At 42.9% G+C, this 20541-nt stretch overlaps 1 protein-coding gene across 1 annotated transcript in view; it reads right to left on the bottom strand.

Moving 5' to 3' along the window:
• DENND11 (DENN domain containing 11) overlaps positions 1-20221 on the bottom strand; it is a 32102-nt gene extending 11881 nt beyond the window's left edge. The window contains exons 1-2 of the mRNA XM_032222131.1: positions 19947-20221; positions 1763-1862 (exon numbers count right to left, since the gene is read on the bottom strand). Of these exons, the coding sequence (XP_032078022.1) occupies positions 1763-1862; positions 19947-20205 (359 nt within the window). The 5' untranslated portion in view covers positions 20206-20221. The remainder of the gene's footprint in view (positions 1-1762; positions 1863-19946) is intronic.
• Positions 20222-20541: the final 320 nt, after the last annotated feature.

Raw genomic sequence — 20541 nt, 5'->3', positions numbered from 1 at the left:
TGCTATCCTGGATTTCATCCTCCTCGACAGGGAAGAATTAACTGAAGGAATTGGCACCTTGGGAAAAGTGTTTACGCCACCTTTGAATCTGAGATATAGAGAAAATTCAAATCAGACATCATAGAAGTCGAGAATGTGGTGAACTGGCAATGACGAGTGGAAATTTTCTCTTGTTTTGTGTTTACAAGTAATTCCCCCATTAAACCACAGAGTTGACCTTATCTTACAGTTGCAAAAATGGCTGTCTTTAAAAACCATTTATGGCTGGCCCAGAAAGCAGCAGTGCAAGTATCCATATAAGGCTGCTAACTTTGTGAGCTTCACTGGTTACCAGTGGAATTCCAGATACAATTCAAGATGCTGGTTTTTTTTTTTTATCATTAAATAATCTCTTGCCAGTCACATCTAACCGACCCATCAGAGCAGGGAGGCGGGGAATGTTGTTGGTCCCATCCCCAAGGGAGATACGCCTGGTGGGACCCAAAAGAAGGGCCTTCTCTGTGGTGGCTCCCTCTCTGGAACATCATTCCCCCAGAGATTAGAATGGCCCCAACTCTAATACTCTTCTGGAAGGCGCTAAAGACCTGGTTCTGCCAGTGGGCCTGGGGAACCCACAGCAGGATGGAGCCCATTAAATGGTTCTTGTGATCAGCTGTCGCTGGGGTGGGTGGTGATTTTATTACATTAATTTATTTGATTTTTTTAAATTAGTTTTACTGTTTTTTGGATGTGGTTTTTTACATTCTGTAAGCTGCCTTGAGTCGCCATAGGTGAATAGGCGGCAATATAAATTTAATGATGAATAAATAAATAAATAAATAAATTTGCTAAGACAAGAAATGGCGCTCTAGCTGGCCATCATTATGTCATTGGGAGAAGAAGGAAACTAAAGATAAACAAGGGGAGGATAAGAGAAATTGTGGGTAATTTAAACAATGGTAAGTCTGCAGAAATGGATGGATTCCTAGGCTACTAAAGGAACTCACAGAGACTATTGCTGAACTACTGGAGGTCAGGTCACATCCCAGAAGAGAGCAAATGGTATCTTCCAATTCAAAAGGAAAATACAAACCTGTCAGCTTGACATCTGTACTGGGGAAGGTCATTCAATAGAAAGTCTGTAAGCACTTAGATAGGTGTGCCACTATTAACAGGAGCCATCATGGGGTTATTGCAAACAAATTATGCCTAACTATATGTCTACGTGCTCCTTAGAGTTACTAGCTTTGTAGATCAGGAGAATATATCCTATTTTTCAAAGTATAAGACGCACCGTTCCCCCCCCGGCCCCCTAAAAGAGCGTGGAAATGTTGGTGCATCTTATATATCGAATACAGCCATTTTTGGCCTCCCGAAGCTCTGCCTCTGCATCCCATTTTTTCAAAAAATGGGCAGTTTTTCACAAAAATAGAGGCGTTTTTGCCTTCCCCCTGTCCCCAGAAGCACTCTGCAGGCTTCAGCAGAGCTGGGAGAAGGCAAAAGCGCCTCCATTTTTGCAAAAATCCTGCCTGATTTCTGCTCGTTTTTCGCAAAAAAGGGGACATTTTTGCCTTCTTCCAGCCCTGCTAAGTGCTCCTGGGGGCCGAAGAGGACAAAAACTTTTTTTTAATTCATCTCTTCGAAATCTTAGTGCGTCTTATACCCCAGTGCTTCTTATAGTCCGAAAAATACGGTCTAATACGGTCTTCCAGATAACGGAAAGATTTGTATAATCAAATCGTCTCTATAGCTGAGTGGAGCAAAAAGTTTGCAATGCACTCACATGAAATCAGACTGGATTTTATGGGATCCACTGGCCATAGATTTGAACTCAACACCTTCCAGATCAATGTCTTGTGGCAAACACCATTCAACCATATTACCTGTGCAGAAAGGAGGAAAACAAAACATTAACACAGATCCAGCACAAGACCAAGCCCATAAAATCAGATATGCCTTTATTTTTCTGAAAACCACTGAAAGCAGAGCCCCCATTGTCTGACATTCTAAGTTAAAGGAGAAGGATAAAGGAGATAAAGGAGAATATTTGTAATTGGGGATTGGTGCTCTCTGAGCTTGGTTGTTTTTTTTGGTAGACTTTTCATTACCCAAACTAGGCAACATCAAGAGTGCTAATGAGGTTACCTAGTTTAGTAATGAAACATCTGCAAGAAAAAAAAACCCAACTCAAAAGAGAACCAAGGGTCTCTCATTATATGTTTGACAGAAATAGCTACTTCTTCCTCATAATCAAAATCCTCAGGGCACCCAGATTAGAACAATTGATCAGTGGAACAACTTGTCTGCAGAACCTGTGAATGCTCCAACACTGGAAGTTTTTAAGAAGATGTTGGATAACCATTTGTATGAAGTGGTGTAGGGTTTCCTGCCTAGGCAGAGGGTTGGACTAGAAGACCTCCAAAGTCCCTTCCAACTCTGTTATTCTATTCTATTCTAGTTCTAGTTGAATTTTTTTTCCTGCAAAAAAAGAATTTTTTCTAAACCTTCTGAAAAATGTGCTTTACCTTTAAAAAAAAATTCAGCAAGGGTTATTGAGCTAATGTTAGTGCTAACATCATTATAATTGCTCTGCTGTCTTCCCTAAGTGTTTTATTTTAATGTTTGTCAATACTTATCCATCCATCTATCTCAAACATGCAAGTGTTCCTGTCAGCCTCTACTTCACTTGCTTGTTATTGGCTGCCATAGAAACGGAGAGGGAGGGGGCTTAAGGTATTTGAGATGGGAAACTTATGGTGCTGGAGGAGTTATCAGAAGGGAGGTTGGTTCTCACCATCTTCTGTGCATTCTGAGGGCCTGTGTTTGGACTTGGTCAAGGTCAATCGTCTCTACATACCATCTGAATGCACCCCACATGACACCTTTGGGAGTTGCAGATTGGCCATTGGGTTGGGGTGAATGGGGGGAGGGCGCTGGGTAAAAGTTTGATATGTACATGTTCGTGCCTTTTTGGCTCAGATCTTGCTTTTCTTTCACTGCTATCTTTTCATGACCAGTAAAAGTATCTTTAATTCCACAAATAATGGAGTTGGGAGTTTTCTTTCTTGGTTATTGATGGAGGCATGTCTGACAGTTCCCTTACTTTGCTAGGTATCGGGAAGACTAAGAGGTTATGCCTTACCTCCAGACACTGGCTAAATGAAATATTTCTATTTATTCCAGCCCCTTGCGAACCTTATAAAATCAGATATCTCCAATTTCGGTAGACATTAGACTTAAGAAACACTTTTTCAGGTCAAAATGTGGCCATGGAAGCCTGTCCTGGCTGGTGACAGATATCCAGAGGTTCATGCAGAAGTCTTTCCCATCACTTATGTACTACTTGATATCTGTTAACTGGTACTGTGGCCCAAACCAGACTCACCTAAGCAACCAAATCACTTTGAAGATGCAATGTAATTGTATTAGCATACATACAGTATATGCCGGACTCCAAAGAACCAAAGCAGTGGTCAGCGAGTTTATTGAGCCAAGTTCCTGATTATTCTTCTCCCTGTGGCTACCAAGTTCAATTCGGCCTTCTGTGAATGTTTACTTACAAGGAAAAATTAAGTTCCCATATATATGGGGTGGGGATTTCATAGGTTTATTAATGTGTACCTAAGTATTAATGTTTGAGGCCTTTGAACTATGGTGCTGGAGAAGACTCCTGCGAGTCCCATGGACTGCAAGGTGATCAAACCAGTCAGTCCTAGAAGAAATCAACTCTGACTGCTCTTTAGAAGGCCAGATCCTGAAGATGAAACTCAAATACTTTGGCCATTTAATGAGAAGGAAGGGCTCACTGAAGAAGAGTCTAATGCTGGGAAAGATTGAGGGCAAAAGAAGAAGAGGACAACAGAGAATGAGGTGGCTGGATGGAGTCACCGAAGCAGTAGGTGTGAGCTTGAATGGACTCCAGAGGATGGTAGAGGACAATAAGGCCTGGAAGAACATTGTCCATGGGGTCACGGTGGATCAGACAAGACTTCACAACTAACAACAACAATGTATTAATGTATGCCTAATGTATTAATGTATGCCTCTGGGGGGAAGGTATCTTTTTACAACTTTATTGAGGATGCTAAGGATTGAGCCTGCAATCTTTTGCATGTAAACTACATATCCTCCCTTCCAGACGGTGGTTCTTCCTAGATATTCCAGATCTGAGTTGATAACATCTAAAGGAACATTTATTTGATGGAAGCAAAGCAGCACATTATTCTGTTCCCTTTGGTGATTATCCAACTGTTTATAATCCTTCCCCAGATCCATGATAGTTATTTCTTGAGCTTGTTCTTTCCGATATCACTATGGATTATGCTGTGACATTAGGTTCCACCACAAAACCGCGTTCGACTAAAGCGCGCTCGATGAAATCGCGTAGCTGACGTCATCAACAGGGCGACAACAGCGCGGAGACAGAAGGACGCTGTAAATGCTAAACCTAAAATTAACCCCTAAACCTAAACCTAACCCCCCTAAACCTAAACCTAACCCTAAACCTAACCCTTAACCTAACCCTAAACCTAATCCTAAACCTAACCCTTAACCTAACCCTAACCCTAAACCTAATCCTAACCCTTAACCTAACCCTAAACCTAACCCTAACCCTTAACCTAACCCTAAACCTAACCCTAACCCTTAACCTAACCCTAAACCTAACCCTAAAGCTAACCCTAAACCTAACCCTTACCTTAAGTTGAATCGGCTTGCTTTCAAAGCGCTATTTAAAGCGCCCTTCTTTCTCCGCGCTCGCTGTTGTCGCCCTGTTGATGACGTCAGCGACGCGGTTTAATCGGGCGCGGCTTAGTCGAGCGCGGTTTTGTCGTGCCACGGTGACATTATCCTGCCTCCAAAGATTTCAAGTACAAGTTTCTTCCTTCCACCACCCATATTATCCCAATTCTAGTTAGGCAAGTATATTCCTTATTATTATTTGTTCTATTCCATCTTTCAAGATGACAAACTTCCTGAAATACCTTTAAATGACTATAAATCATACGAATAAATATTACTCAAACAAAACAATTATCATTATTTCTGTCCCATAGTTCAAGAAGATTCCTGCCAAAGCACTCACAAAAATATTGATTTATGTGCTGTCAACTTATTTTCAACTCCAAGTGACCACAGAGATAAATTAACATGAATCAACCAACTTTCATAATACTTCCAATTGGTGGGAAGACCCAGGAGATGGGGGAAGATGGATATGGAAGAATCCAACTGGAGAAATGTCCAGTGTTCTCACCTGCTTTTCTCAGAGTATTGAATCATATATTCTGAACTCAATGAATTAATCATCACAGACTGGGTTCATCTACTGAGGTGAGCCAGAAGCCATGTACTATGCAACACAATGGGTGGTTTCTTACAAAACATGCTAACTCAAAACCAAACAAAGCACATTATGACTGTCCAACAATGACTTTTCCAAGGACATCCAGTGACTTGCAATTCCTGATGCTAGGTCAACAGTCCATTATACCAACCAACCAACCAACCAACTTCTCTTGCAATGAGTAGGATCTTTTGATTGTAGAAGCAAAATAATGCTCAGCATTTCAATATCTGAAATAGAGGCAAAGTTCCTTTGGAATAATATCTTTCAGTCCAAACAACTCATAGTGAGGCCAAAAGGGGGAAGACAGACAGATTAACAGAGTTGGAAGGGACCTTGGAGGTCTTCTAGTCCAACCACCTGCTCAAGCAGGAGACCTTATACCATTCTGGACAAATGGCTGTGCAATTTCTTCTTTAAAAAAATTGTGTGATGGAGCACTACAACTTCTGGAGACAAGCCATTCCACTGATTAATTGTTCTCACTGTCAGGAAATTTCTTCTTAATTCTAGGTTAGAACTCTCTTTAATCATCTTCTACCCATTACTTCTTGTCTTGCCGTCAGATGAATTGGAGAATAGGTTGACACCCCCCATTGTTGTGATAGTCCCTCAAATATTGGAAGACTGTTATCAAGTCATGCTTTAGTCCTTCTCTTTATTAGACTATATATATTCCATTCCTGCAACTATTCATCATGCGTTTCAGCCTCCAGTCCCCTGTTCCCTTGAGTTTCCAGAGAAAAGTCAGGATATAAATGTTTTATTACAATTAATACTAAATAATCATGAGGCTCAAGATTTATAGAGCTTCATTTATACCACACACTTAAAACCACAGATGAGAAACAAAAGAAATTAAATTCAAATCAATCATGGCAAGAGGAGGAGGAGGAGGAATAAGATGTGTGATTGGGATTTTAAAATGAAGCATTCTGGACCTATGCAACACTGTCTTGTCATCTCCCTCCAGGCACTTTAAATAAATCTTGAGAGTTCTTATGCCTGGTTAAGAAAGGTTCCTCCTTTAGGGAGAGAAGAATCTGTACGAAAATATTTATCTGTTTTGATTTAGTGGGGGGGGGGATATCCAAAGGCTGCTTGAATATATTAGAGAAAGATCCCATCTCTCAAACAAGCCACTTCTCCCCCCGACTTTCAAGATATTTTGAAGTGTTCCCCAAATGCATTGGGAAGCCACTCTAAACAGCTGTTAAATCAGGATAATGGAATTGTAATCCAATATGCCAAAGGGATACTTGTTTGAGGAATAGTGTTCTAAGGGCCGGATGTTTCAGCATGACAGGCCTTAGGAGACAGTTTAAAGAGGAAGGACCTAGGAGGCTAGCTAGTGCAGAATCAGATAATTGGCCTGTTTGAGAGTTCATAATCTGCATTGATTGGCAGGATCTGAGAACAATTCACTGGGGCCAGTTAATATTCAAGAGGTCAACTAGAGCAGTGTTTCCCAACGTTTTTTCCTCCCATGGCTCCATTCCAACCTTTTCTCCTGTGGCCACCTGTCCAAGTCCGATTAACAATACAGACGTAACATTTGGTGCATTTTCTGACATCAACAGCAGTATCTGCAATGTCATATACAGTACTTTGCTTTTCTCCGTCCCCACGGCTTGTACTATGGCAGAGGTGTCAAACTCAATTTCATTGAGGGCCGCATCAGGGTTGTGTTTGATCTCTGGTGACCGTGGGGTCATGGCCAGCTCGATATCACTCGTGTTGGGGGGGGTCTGTGGTGGCCAGAGCAGTCTGCTAGCCAAAATGGGTCCCCGAGTTCCGTTTTGGGCTGCCAAGGCCCCCTGCAACCATCTGTCAGCGAAAATGGAGCTTGGGAGGGCCACACACGGCCCTCACGAGCTCCATTTTTCACTGGCAGAAACACCACAGGCCGGTCTTCGCTGTTTCCAGGGTGGCCTTGCAGGCCAGATCTAAGTACCCTGCGGACCGCCCCTGGGCTTTGAGTTTGACACCCCTGTACTATGGCTTCCCAGTCCATATTTTTCAACTATAGCCCTCTTCAAATATCCTAATACGGTCTCTGGCTGAGAACTACTGAACTACAAGACAATCTGCCCAGTGCCCCCTCCTCAGACTAGCCCTGCATTTTCTGAAAAGACTTGTGCCCTGCCACTAAGCTTCTGCTTGTTGAGTAGACCAATTAACCTATTTCTCTCTTGTAAGGTGGATCCCTATTTTTATATACTTTCATTCAACTTTAGTTTACTCTTCCTGAATAATTCTCAAATGTCTGGCTGGGTGATTTTGAGCTGGTTGCTTTCTCTCAGCCCATAACATCAGCCTTGAGCAATAAGCCGGTAAGTCAATTCCTGCCACAACCAATGGACCAACTTCTGGTTGATCTGAAAAATGGACTCTACATCTAGAGGGAAAAAATATTGGAAGAAAAGAAAAACTACATTGGCTTTAAATACATCTAGACTGGACGAGGCCAGAGCTGCCCTGCCTTAAGATAAGATGAACTCAAGTGAAAAAAAGGAAGAGGGACAGAAAGCAATAGTATTGAAGACACTACTCAATTCAATTGGTGTCCCAAACATGGAATCTCAGATATCTATCTATCTATCTATCTATCTATCTATCTATCTATCTATCTATCTATCTATCTATCAATCATCTATCTATTTATCTAGAGAGACAGACAGACAGACGAACAGACAGACATAGTTATGTAGCTGTAGATATGAACAAAGTTGAGGAAGAAATACCAGCTTGATAATACTGTATATTTATCTGATTGGAGAGAAGGAAGTTTTTGTTTGTATGAAGAAAAACAAATATAAAAGAATAGAACAGGAAAAATAAATAGAACAATGGTAGGGTTTTTTTTATTCCTGGGTGTGGTAACACTTGCTCTGGGATTTTGCTCTCCTCCACAGAAAATTGGACTCTGACTGGGAGGCATTAAGCCAACCAGCTCAACTGGAATCATTGCTTTATTTGTCTGGAATTATGATGACTGTATTAGATGTGTTTTAGATATCCAGGAATCCCAAAAGGTGCAACAATAGATACTGTACATAATATATGAATATCTAAGTTAAATAATCAAATATAAAACCATCCATCACAAAACAAGACAATAAAAAAATATGAAGATTGCAACAGATAAAACAATATTTTTAAAAGGCAGTTAGGTGTTGGGGAACATATTGTTTTGCAAATGCCTGAGTCAGTTAGGATATGTAGACCAGTTAAGCTGGCTGGAAAACCTCTTTAAGCCTCATTCGTTCATATTACAGGTTTTCCCAACTGCTAGCAACCTTGTTTTGAATTCAATCTTTAAGCAAGCCTTCCTCCATAATGGCACCTGTAAATGCCTTGGATTCTACACACTCACACCCAGTTGGCTGGGGATTATGTGAGTTGGAGTTAACACTTTTAGACTCTGCCAAGTTGGGGAAGGCCAATTTAGGCACTTGCTTGGTTTCTGTAGAGAATTTTTTAAAAAGTGCATGGTGGAGATAATAAATTACTGATTCACAGATTCTGTTCATTTCCTTCTGCTCCTCCATTAATGTTGGGATGCAACTGGCAGTGGTGGAACCAGATTGCCTTCCTAGACAACCCTATCCAGGTTTTATGTCTTTAAACTGTGAGCAAATTGTAACCACCACCACCCCGCCTTAAATCAGTTGCTCTTGATTACGTATATCAGGAGATTGATATGTATGTCTTGTGTGATTTTTCTCCCATTTGGGTTATTCAATTATCTGAATCGCTTTGGGCTACTGGACCTCACTGGGCAGCTAAAGTGAATGAAATGAACTATCTCTAGTTTTAAATCCTACCATGGCTAGTCTAGTGAAGAGAAGGACCAGGGGTGACAAGAACGTAATATTCGGATATTTGGGGGGCTGCCACAGAGAAGAGAGGGACAACCTATTTTACAATGCACCCAAAGGCCAGAGAAGGAACAATGGTCAAGAAGAGATTCAACCTAGAAAGAAGGAGGAATTTCCTGACAGTGAGAGCAATTAATCAATGAAAAAGAAGTTGCCTTCAGAAGTTGTGGGTGCTTCATCACTGGAGGCTTTCAAGAAGAGACTGGACTGCCATCTATCAGAAATGGTGTAGGGTCTCCTGCTTGAGCAGGGGCTAGGACTAGATGACCTACAAAGGTCCCTTTCAACTGTGTTATTCTGCTAAGTGCTACAGATGCTTCCTGTTTCCCCAAATAAGAGCTATACAATTTATTAAGTGAGGGCCAGGTTGCAATTTCTTTTCATCACTTTTTTCTTTCCTCTCCCTCCCTCCCTCCTTCTACTTCATCCCTTCCCTGCCCTCAAAGTCACTCCTTTGTTTGCTCTAGTATTTGGCTGGTCTGATCAGTATCTCTTCTTCCCTCTGTGCTCACCTTTCTAGCCACGTCATCTCTCTTATACTTCTGGGCAAAGCAGGGAAAGGTTGATTGCCATGCAAATAAAGATATTTTTTTGGCCAAAGACCTTAAACAGATGGCTGGCCTTCTTGGGAAAAGAGGCAGCTTTGCCAAATCATACAGTACAAAAAAAGAAGGTTAAGTCACTTCTCGTTTTAACGAATTGCAAAGACCTTATAACTTTGCTTGCATGTTGACAGAGAAAAAGAGCAAGCAATGTTTTGTGGACAGGGGCTGGTTTGTTTTTAAAGGCTGTGGGGACAGTACTATGTCCCTACCTAGCCAAACCCTTTCTATGGGGTTTGTTCTTGTTGTTAGTTGTGTAGTCGTGTCCGACCCATCGCAACCTCATGGACAACGTTCCTCCAGGCCTTATTGTTCTCTACCATCCTCTGGAGTCCATTTAAGCTCACATCTACTGCTTCAGTGATTCCATCCAGCCACCTCATTCTCTGTCATCCCCTTCTTTTGCCCTCAATCGTTCCCAGCATTAGGCTCTTCTCCAGTGAGTCCTTCCTCCTCATTAGATGGCCAAAATATTTGAGTTTTATCTTCAGGATCTGGCCTTCTAAGCAGCAATCAGGATTGATCTCCTCTAGGACTGACCGGTTTGATCACCTTGCAGTCAAAGGGACTTGCAGGAGTCTTCTCCAGCACCATAGTTCAAAGGCCTCAATTTTTTGGCACTCAGCCTTTCTTATGGTCCAACTTTGACAGTCATACATTGCAACTGGGAAAACCATAGCCTTGACTATACACACTATGGCAGGGTGATATCTCTGCTTTTTAGTATGCTGTCTAGATTTGTCGTAGCTTTTCTTCCCAGGAGCAAGCGTCTTTTGATTTCTTGGCTGCAGTTTCCATCTGCTGTGATCTTGGAGCCCAGGAAAATAAAATCTGTCACTACATGCATTTCTTCCCCATCGATTTGCCAGGAATTGAGAGGGCCAGATGCCATGATCTTAGTTTTCTTAATGTTGAGTTTCAAGTCAACTTTTGCACTCTCCTCCTTCACCCGCATCAACAGGCTCTTTAGTTCCTCTTCACTTTCTGCCATTAGAATGGTATCATCTGCATATCTAAGGTTGTTGATATTTCTCCCGGCAATCTTAATTCCAACTTTTGATTCATCTAGCCCCGCCTTTCTCATGATGTGCTCTGCATATAAGTTAAATAGGCAGGGCGACAGTATACAGCCTTGCCAGACCATCCTTTCCCAATTTTGAACCAATCAGTGGTTCCATGTCCAGTTCTCACTGTTGCTTCTTGGGGTTTAAGGCACATGTTTTATCCTTAAGTCCTTCCAAACAACCTGAAAAAAGCCCAAAATTGTGGGTCTTCTGATTCTTGCAGGACTTTTGGGGCAGCAAAAAGTCCCACAAACTTCTGATATAAATCAACTTTTTTTCAACTTGGGTCTCCTCCAAAGCTATTTGATTGTAAGACCAGGATGTTGTTTCATGTGCGTGGAGAAGAGAGAGAGGGGCAAGAGGTTGTTTATCTGAGGAACTATCCCAATCACCTTCACTCTGCCCTGCATTAAAATAAAAACATTCTGACAATTCCTTGTCTCCTCAAGTATGCCAGTGAGTGAGGATAAATAACACTGGGGCTGCACAGAAGAGTACAGAAAGGAGCTGTGCATTAGTTTCTTCCAATCTCTTCTCAGATTTTTTAACAGAAATTTTATCACTACAAGTCTGGCTTTAAAGGAGAGCATCTAGACCAAGGGTGTCAAACTCAATTCCATGGAGGGCCACATCAGGATTGGGTTTGACCTTGGAGGGGTGTGGTCATGGTGGGTGTGGCCATGGTGGGCGTGACACAGAACCGCACCTCCGCAAACATGGTTTATAAACTTATAAAAATAGGGAGGTGTACATTTCTGTGAGTTTGGTTATTTAATACGTACTTGAGCTACTTGATCACCTTATGAGAGAGAGAGACACCAGATCAAGAAATTGACTCCATAGGAAGACTAGAACTATAACTTGTTGACATAGGCTAGTTGCAGAATCCTGCAAGCCTGGGAGGTAAAATGTTTTACTTTTCCTCCCTTTTATAACCTTCTGAGTCAAGAACGGCCTCCTGCAGTATTCTATAGGCCTCGTTTTGGGCCTGGAAGGCCTCCTGGGCCACTCCAGAGGTCAAAAATTGTTGCGGGGGTGGGTGGGGTATGCCCGACTGCCCATGACCCATTTTTGCTAGCAGAGGCACCGCGGGCCGGTCTTTTGCTATTTCCAGACCGGCCCCGCGGGCCAGATCTAAACACCCCCGTGGGCTGGATTCGGCCCACGGGCCTTGAGTTTGACACCCTTGATCTAGATCCACATTGTGGAACATTTGTAGTTTTATTGCACAAGAAACACTTTGAAGTATCTTTGCTTTGCATATCCTCCAAATAAAATGGTGTTGGAATCCATTTTTTTTCAGTGGGGTCCAGCCAAGTGCATTTTCACAAAAAAGATATTGGTGATTTGCACGGCATATGTTTGTAAAGCAAAAAGTGACTAATGTGTGGTTTCCGCATGACTTTCAATGAAATGAAATAGGAGAACTTAAACTACAAATTTGCCGTCAGGGAGAATTAGCAAAACAACTTTCATGGGAAGGAAGTCTGAAATTGCCCTGGGCCGTCTCTTATCCAAGAATCAGCAAAAAGCACAAGCAATAGGGAAGAATGATGCCCCTGGTAAATAATAAAAAGTAATAATGAAATTCAGTATCTTTTATTTTATTGGATGTAAAGTAAAGGTAGTTCAGTTCACTTAGTGACTGTTCAAAGATACAATGGCACTGGAAAAAAGTGACTTATGACCATTTATCACACTTACGACCATTGCTGCATCCCCATGGTCATGTGATTTACATTGAGATGTTTGACAGCTGACTCACATTTATGATGGTTGCAGTGTCTTGGGGTCATGAGATCACCTTTTGCAACCTTCTGACAAGCAGGTTAAGATTCACTTAGCAACTGTGTTAGTAATATAACAACTGTTGTGATTCCTTTAACAAAGATGGCAAGAAAAGTTGTAAAATGGGGGAGAACTCACTTTAAAAATTTCTCACTTTGCAACATACATTTTGGGTTCAATTATGGCTGTAAGTTGAGGACTACCTCTATTTTAAATTGTCCTTTTGTTGTTAAGTTTAAATTTTGAACATTTTTTAATTACGTCCTTGTGTTTTTACAATACATTCTTATTTTTGTATCTGGGTGGCTCTAACCCTTGGCTATTCATACAATAGGGAGGAGAGATCTAGTATAAAATACACATTTTCCTGTAGGTTGTATCAGCCATGTGATAGGCACTCAAATAGGCACCCTTAGCAAATCTATCTACATTTATTATTAATCAGGAAAATCTCTCAAGTGTTACTTCTTTTAAGCATTCATTTATTCTACTGCTTTGTGGAGCTGCCAAAAATTACAATTGTAGGCAACACACTTCAAAGTCTTTCCCTGTCCTTAATACTTGGTACTATATCTCCTTCATCTTTTTTCTTATCTTTTTCCTCAGATCTCCCCTTTTTGATCATACCTGTGTTACCAACTCTTTCTCCTCTCCTTTTGCTAAAACCTGAGCCTATTTGTGCTTATCTGGATATACACTTTCTTTCACTTTCCTTCCATCTTTCAAACTACGTGGGTAAACTGGAATCAAGCCATCACGGCCTCAGAAGTGATGCTTCATTCCCCTTTCAATCTCTGCTGTAGCCACAGAGGAGTGCTTGAAAACTTCTCAGAGGGCAAAGTGTTCTGAAACAGGCCTTAATTTCCCAGAATGAACAGTATCTAAAGCTCCTTCAAGGGTTTTGTAGCCAATGGGAAGAGGAGTGAGGCCATGCCATTCAAGTTTGTCCCAGAGAACTAAGTCCAAAAGTATACTTAGGCTTGGTTCCCCAAGCAACTTTCACTCATAAAGGTCCACACAACTTAAGCTTCCTGGCATGCACAGGAGAAAGCATCAAAAATCAAAAACTATGTTGGTTAGTTACCCAAACCTACATCTGTAGACTTTGCTAGTATCTGCATTCTTTTTAATGGCCTTTGTGTCTAACAGCGGCCTTGGTCACCATAGGTGGGCAGGAATTTCAATCAATCAGAATAGTACTGGAAGGGATCTTGGAGGTCTTCAACTCCAGCCTCCTGTTCAAGCAGGAGATCCTATACCAGTGGTCTCCAACCTTGGCAACTTTAAGATCTGTGGACTTCAACTTTGCTGGCTGAGGAACTCTGGGAGTTGAAGTCCACAGGTCTTACAGTTGCCAAGGTTGGAGACCACTGGCCTATACGATTTCAGACAGGTGGCTGTTCAATCCTTGCTTAAAAACCTCCAGGGATAAAGCACCTACAACATCTGAAGGCAAGCTGTTCCACTGGTTAATTGTCCTCACTGTCAGGAAATTGCTCCTGGGGGGTCAAACATTACACCCCTCAGACAGGGTTCGCAACCTGGGAGTCCTCCTGGACCCACAGCTGACCTTCGACCATCATTTATCAGCTGTGACCAGGGGGGCATTTACACAGGTTCGCCTGGTGCACCAGTTGCGACCCTACCTGAACCGGGAGGCTCTCACAACAGTCACTCGTGCCCTTGTGACCTCTAGGCTGGAATACTGCAACGTGCTCTACATGGGGCTGCCCTTGAAGAGCATCCGGCGACTTCAGCTAGTCCAGAATGCGGCCGCGCGAGCGATCGTGGGTGCACCTCGGTACACCCACATAACACCTATCCTCCGCGAGCTGCGCTGGCTACCTGTCGATCTCCGGGTGCGCTTCAAGGTGCTACTTACCACCCATAAAGCCCTTCATGGTAGTGGATCTGGATACTTGAGAGACCGCCTCCTGCTAATCACCTCCTCGCGACCCATTAGATCACATAGATTAGGCCTCCTCCGAGTTCCATCTGCCAGTCAGTGTCGACTGGCAACTACGCGGAGGAGAGCCTTCTCAGTAGTAGCTCCGACTCTTTGGAACGATCTCCCCGTGGAGATTCGCACCCTCACCACCCTCCAGACCTTCCGCACAGCCCTTAAAATCTGGCTATCCCGTCAGGCCTGGGGTTAAAGAATGTAACTCACCCCCACCCGAATGGTATGAATGTTGTGTTCTATTTTTAATTATGTATTGTCCTTATGTGTTATTGTCTGTATCCCCCTCCCTTTGAGTTGTAAGCCGCCCTGAGTCCCCCCAGGGAAAAGGGCGGCCTATAAATAAATTTTCAAATACTCAAATACTCAAAAAAATACTTAATTCCAGGTTGCCTCTCTCTCCTTGATTAGTTGCCATCCTTTGCCCACTGGTGCTTTGGAAGAATAGGCTGACTCCCTCTTCTTTGTGGCAGCCCCTCAGATACTGGAATGCCTCTAGATTCTGTAGCCTCCAGATAACCTTCCTCTAACTTCATCTATGTTTGTCCCTTTTCTTTTCGAATGGACTCCCGTTTTTCTGGCATGCACTTGACTTTTTTTGTCATGAAAGAAGGAAAAATCTTGACTTACTACCAAACAATAGCACTGCTCATGAAAGGACAAAGTGGCCTGTCCCCTTTGATAGAAATAATCCTCCAGAAGTTAAGTAGCTAAATTTCCACACAGTCCATGGCTTAAATTCTCATGTGAAGGGAATGGAAAGAATGCTTATCATTAGTTTAGTTTAGTTTAGTTTTATTATTATTAGCCTCATAGCAATATATATTTATTGTCCAGGTTGCAACTTTGGTTGCAACTTATTTTAAAAGATGCTTGAAATGCAAATATCACCTGAGACAATGATCCCTATCAGCTTCTTCCAAATTGGAGGGGGTTTGGAGCATTCTGAAAATAACTTTTATTACCACCATACAGCAATCACTCAAACATTGTCAAACCGCAACTACAGAAGCATGGGAACCAACATTTCCACGTCAAAATATAGAAATCACAAACTCATTTACTACAGGTTTCATCATCAGAGCCGAGGTGTCGCAGTGGTTAGGGTGCAGTACTGCAGGCCACTTCAGCTGACTGCTAACTGCAGTTCGGCGGTTCTAATCTCACCGGCTCAAGGTTGACTCAGCCTTCCATCCTTCCGAGGTGGGTAAAATGAGCACCCAGACTGGGGGGGCGATATGCTGACTTTGTAAACCGCTTAGAGAGGGCTGAAAGCCCTATGAAGCGGTATATAAGTCTAACTGCTATTGCTATTGCTATTATCATATTTCTGGAACAGACATGCCATTTGAGAAATTGCAAAGGCGAGTGCTCTTAAAGCAGCGTTTCTCAACCTTGGCCTACCTAAAGATGTGTGGACTTCAACTCCCAGAATTCCCCAGCAAGCTGGCTGGGGGATTCTGGGAGTTGAAGTCCACGCATCTTCAGGTAGGCCAAGGTTGAGAAACACTGTCTTAAAGTGAAGTGTTTATTACTAACCTTCTGATCACCAAGAAAATCCATTCAACTACTTTCCAAATGAGGTGAGTGGAAGACAATATGTTTGATATATGGCGATTTCCTTGAATGACTTCATAAATAAATGAAAGAACACTCAAAAGCCTAAGATGATCTACTTAGTGGTAAGTATCTCCTGTAAGGCTATTATGCAAATCCATTCATTTTAATAACCATCTAATTCAGCCATGGGAAGATACTGCTACTCTAGTGGTTAGGGATGCTTTACATTTAGGGGAGGGCGAAAAGTGATAATGGTTCTGATGACCATTCAAACCAACATGTGGGCAGGACCATGATTTTTGGGAGGGAGGGGGAGTTCCATTTCCACTGAAAAATTCTTTTTAATTTTTTAATGTAATATTTAAGCTTGGAACTACTTTTGGCCGATATCCTGTCTTGAAATAGCAGAAAAGGTGTGCCAGCATTTTTTGGAGCTGTGGTCAAAGAGGACTGGAAAAAGTTTATCTAACTTTAGCCCTCAACTTACAACCACAATTGAGCCAAAGATGTATGTTGCTAAGTGAGAAATTTGTTAAGTGAGTTTTCCCTCATTTTACAACTTTCCTTGCTTCCTATTATTAAGTGAGTCGCTGCAGTTGTTAAATTACTAACACGGTTGTTAAGTGAATCTGACTTTCCCATTGACTTTAGAATAGAATAGAATAACAGAGTTGGAAGGGAACTTGGTGGTCTTCTAGTCCAACCCCCTGCCTAGGCAGGAAACCCTACACCACTTCAGACAAATGGTTATCCAACATCTTCTTAAAAACTTCCAAGTGTTGAGGCATTCACAACTTCTGGAGGCAAGCTGTTCCACTGATTAATTGTTCTAACTGTCAGGAAATTTCTCCTCAGTTCTAAGTTGCTTCTCTCCTTGATTAGTTTCCACCCATTGCTTCTTGTTCTACCCTCAGGTGCTTTGGAGAATAGTTTGACTCCCTCTTCTTTGTGGCAGCCCCTGAGATATTGGAACACTGCTATCATGTCTCCCCTAGTCCTTCTTTTAATTAAATTAGACATACCCAGTTCCTACAACTGTTCCTCATATGTCCAATCCCCTAATCATCTTTGTTGCTCTTCTCTTCACTCTTTCTAGGCCACAAAAGATAAGCACATGACCCCAGGATACTGCAACCATCATAAATATGAACCAGCTGCCAAGTATTTGAATATAAATCACATGATGAGGGAGTTATGCTCCAATGGTCATGCGAAAAATGGTCATGTCACTTTTTTCAGTGCTGTTGTAACTTTGGTCACTAAATGAACTGTTGTAAGTCAAGGACTACCTGTATGAAGGGCTTTTTAAAATGATGGTGTCATTCACCATTGGCCATATATGTTAGCAAAGAGCGTTAATTGCAACTGGGAATCTATAGTCCTGCTCACACAAGAAAAGGAAGTATATTTAGATGTTCCGAAGAACAGCAAATACAAAAAAAAGGGTTACATCACTCAAATGTTGCAATAATGATGACTTAATTTTTACAAGGAAACCACAGGTAACTTTACCCAGAACCTGTTTTAGAACTGAAAGCTCATTTCAGGAACATAGGAAGCAGATTGTGTGTGTGTGTGCGTGTGTGTGTGTGTGTGTGTACACATACACATCTTGACTGTTCCACAATACTTTCTACATGGTGCAATGTTCATATGCATGTAACACAGGGCAAGACTTTGATCGTGTGAGTCATTCATTCACACACACACACACACACACACACACACACACACACACCTGCAGAAGCACACACTTGCTTCTGGATGCCTGTATAATTGTCACTGAATGATTCAGTGTAATGTGATATCTACGGTTGGCATCTGAGGGCATGGTATACTGCCAATAGCATCATTATGACTGAGGCAGTCCTGAAATAAAAGTTTCTGGATACACAGGATTTTTTTTTCTTCAGTGAGGAATCTTCCTGACTGATCTTTAGACTGCTAGAGGATAAGGAGCAAAACATCCCAATCAGCTGCTTTCTGTGATCTGTGAACATCACACCAAGCCCTCACTTGTGTACACATTACACAAGGGTCCCTATTTCCATAGGACGGTAAAGTCCATAGAATGGCCGCAAAGGTAACAACAGATTCCAAAAGGATCATGATTTATCCTTCATGTAGCCTATTGGAACACTTAAACCAACTAGGAATCAAAAGATGAATTTGACACCCAAGCCAAGCTTCCTGGCTTGTTCCTATTCAAGTCGAGACCACAAACCAGGGGATTGTTCTTGCTATATAGTTCTTGACTTGTTCAGCAAAAATAGGGCAGAAGTCACTGCCTGACTATCACAGCAGCTGAAGGGGAAAATATTGGAGGGGGGGGGGTCGTGTCTTTTCCTTTCTTTCTGTGAATAAAGTATTTTCTATATATGAACAGAGTTCCTAAACCTGGGAGGTTGGAAAGGAACAAGAACAACAGATGTGCTGCAATTTGTACACATGTTATGGTACAAGATTTATTCTACTGCAAGGATAGAGAGCGATTAAGGAATTATGATGAGATGTTAGGGATTTTCCAGAAGACTGATTCCCAACATTTTATCACTGGCTGCAACTTAAGGTTCCCATCCACCCCATGAAGCTGCATAAGAAAATAAAAAAGGGTATGGATGGAACCACAAGCAAACCACCAAAGTCCACAGCAGTTCAGGAAACCAAATTCCTAGGCTTGAAACACATATACATGATTTTTCTAGGTTCTGCATTGTGTGGAAAACCTTCAAAGACTCTCAAGAAGCATTGCCCTCTTCATTTGAAGGTGATAGAATATGGATAAAGTCAAGCTTCCCACCATTCTCTGAGGCAACTAGCATTTGAACACAAATGCCCTATTCTTTAACTCTGTGTCCAATATGTATGTTCATATCCATTGGTCTGAGTCTGACTGATGGATCTCAAGATTAAAAACAAAACAGGCTGGGCAGATCCCGGCATCTACTCATTCCTGAATAACCTCTCCCCCTCCCCCTTCCCCACTAAAAACAGTCAAGTGTAAGAGGAGGAAAAAAGAAGGAAAATAAGGAGGATGGAACAACATGAGGCCTAAAATTGTGTGTGTGTGTTTACATCATGTCCAAAAATGCTCTCTTCCAAGACACTTAATCTCACCCATGTGCAGGCCATGTATAGGGAACAAACCTGCAATTTTGGTTCAAAAGCAACTGCTAAGCTCCCGTCTTCTGGTGGGCTAAATAAGTTGTGGGAAAGTCCTGAGTTTCAATAGCGAATGCATCCAAAATAAGGAAGAAATGATCTCTTTGTTGCAAGCAGTTCTAAAACCATTCAGCAATGAAGCCATCTACTACCCCGAGCATTTCCCTCCAGGCATAGAAGCTGGAAACCTATATGCACCAAAATCTATTTTCAATCCTAGGTACCCCAGGCAGAAGCTGCTGGAGACACCCATGGTGTCTCAACCTCTTGGGGGGGGGGAGTCAAAGATAGCTTATTGCACATTAATTCCCCCCCCCCAAAAAAAAGGCTCAAACAGAAAAAAATTGATGGGGAGGGAAGATAGAGCCGCACTCTGGACATGGTCAGAAAGACTTGGTTTTGGTGACCTGGACATCTGAACTCCCGAGAAGAAAGGACTCTGGTGCAAATCCCTGAATGCTGCCAGAGAGAGTAAGCCATCCTTTAGCTGCAATTCTAGGTCGCCCAGGGGGTGAAGGGATCCTTCATCCTCCCCCCACCCACCCCTCCCCGCGAAGGGAGACCCAGCTTCCCATCCTCAGCTTGACTGCCAGCTGCCCAGCTTACCCGTGCGGGGGTCAAAAGTGACCACGAAGACTGCCAAGATCTGGTCTTCCTCTACCTGCGCCGGTTCCTGCTCCTGGAGTCGCCTCCCGGGACTGGCTCCCAACGGCTCCCCCTTGCCGCTTCGGCTCCTCCAAGCCGAGGAGGAGATGGTGGAGGAGCGGCAGCCCCCCCAGGTGCCGGGCTCCCCGGGCTCCGGTAAGGTAACGGCCGGGCCCTCGGCCCAGAAGAGGAGCGGCGCGTCGTCGGCTTGCTCCACCATGGCCGGCCAGCTGCGGCGCGCGGAGGTGAAGGGCGGCGCTTGAGCGAGCCTCCGCGATCGCTCGATCTCCGCCTTCCCCCCGTCACCGGCTGCCTGGCTGGGTTCCCCCGGCAGAGCCGCCAAGGAGAAACCGACAGGCCTGGCTTGGAGAAGGATCCCCGGCGCCCCGATCCTTTGTGCTGGCGGGCGCAAGGCCGGAGCGAACCTGGAAGGTGGAGCCAGAGGCTTTGCATGGCTTTAATGGGAACTGGACTGGATCCGGCTGTCGAATAGAAGCGCATAAAGGATTGCAGCTGGATGGAAAGCCGGATCCTACTCAAGCTTCGGCTAGAAGTC

This window comes from Thamnophis elegans, chromosome 7 (assembly GCF_009769535.1).
Source record: "Thamnophis elegans isolate rThaEle1 chromosome 7, rThaEle1.pri, whole genome shotgun sequence".
NCBI classification, from domain to species: domain Eukaryota; kingdom Metazoa; phylum Chordata; class Lepidosauria; order Squamata; family Colubridae; genus Thamnophis; species Thamnophis elegans.
The sequence above is the reverse complement of the archived record's forward strand: the minus strand, read 5'-3'. Positions and strand labels throughout refer to the sequence as shown.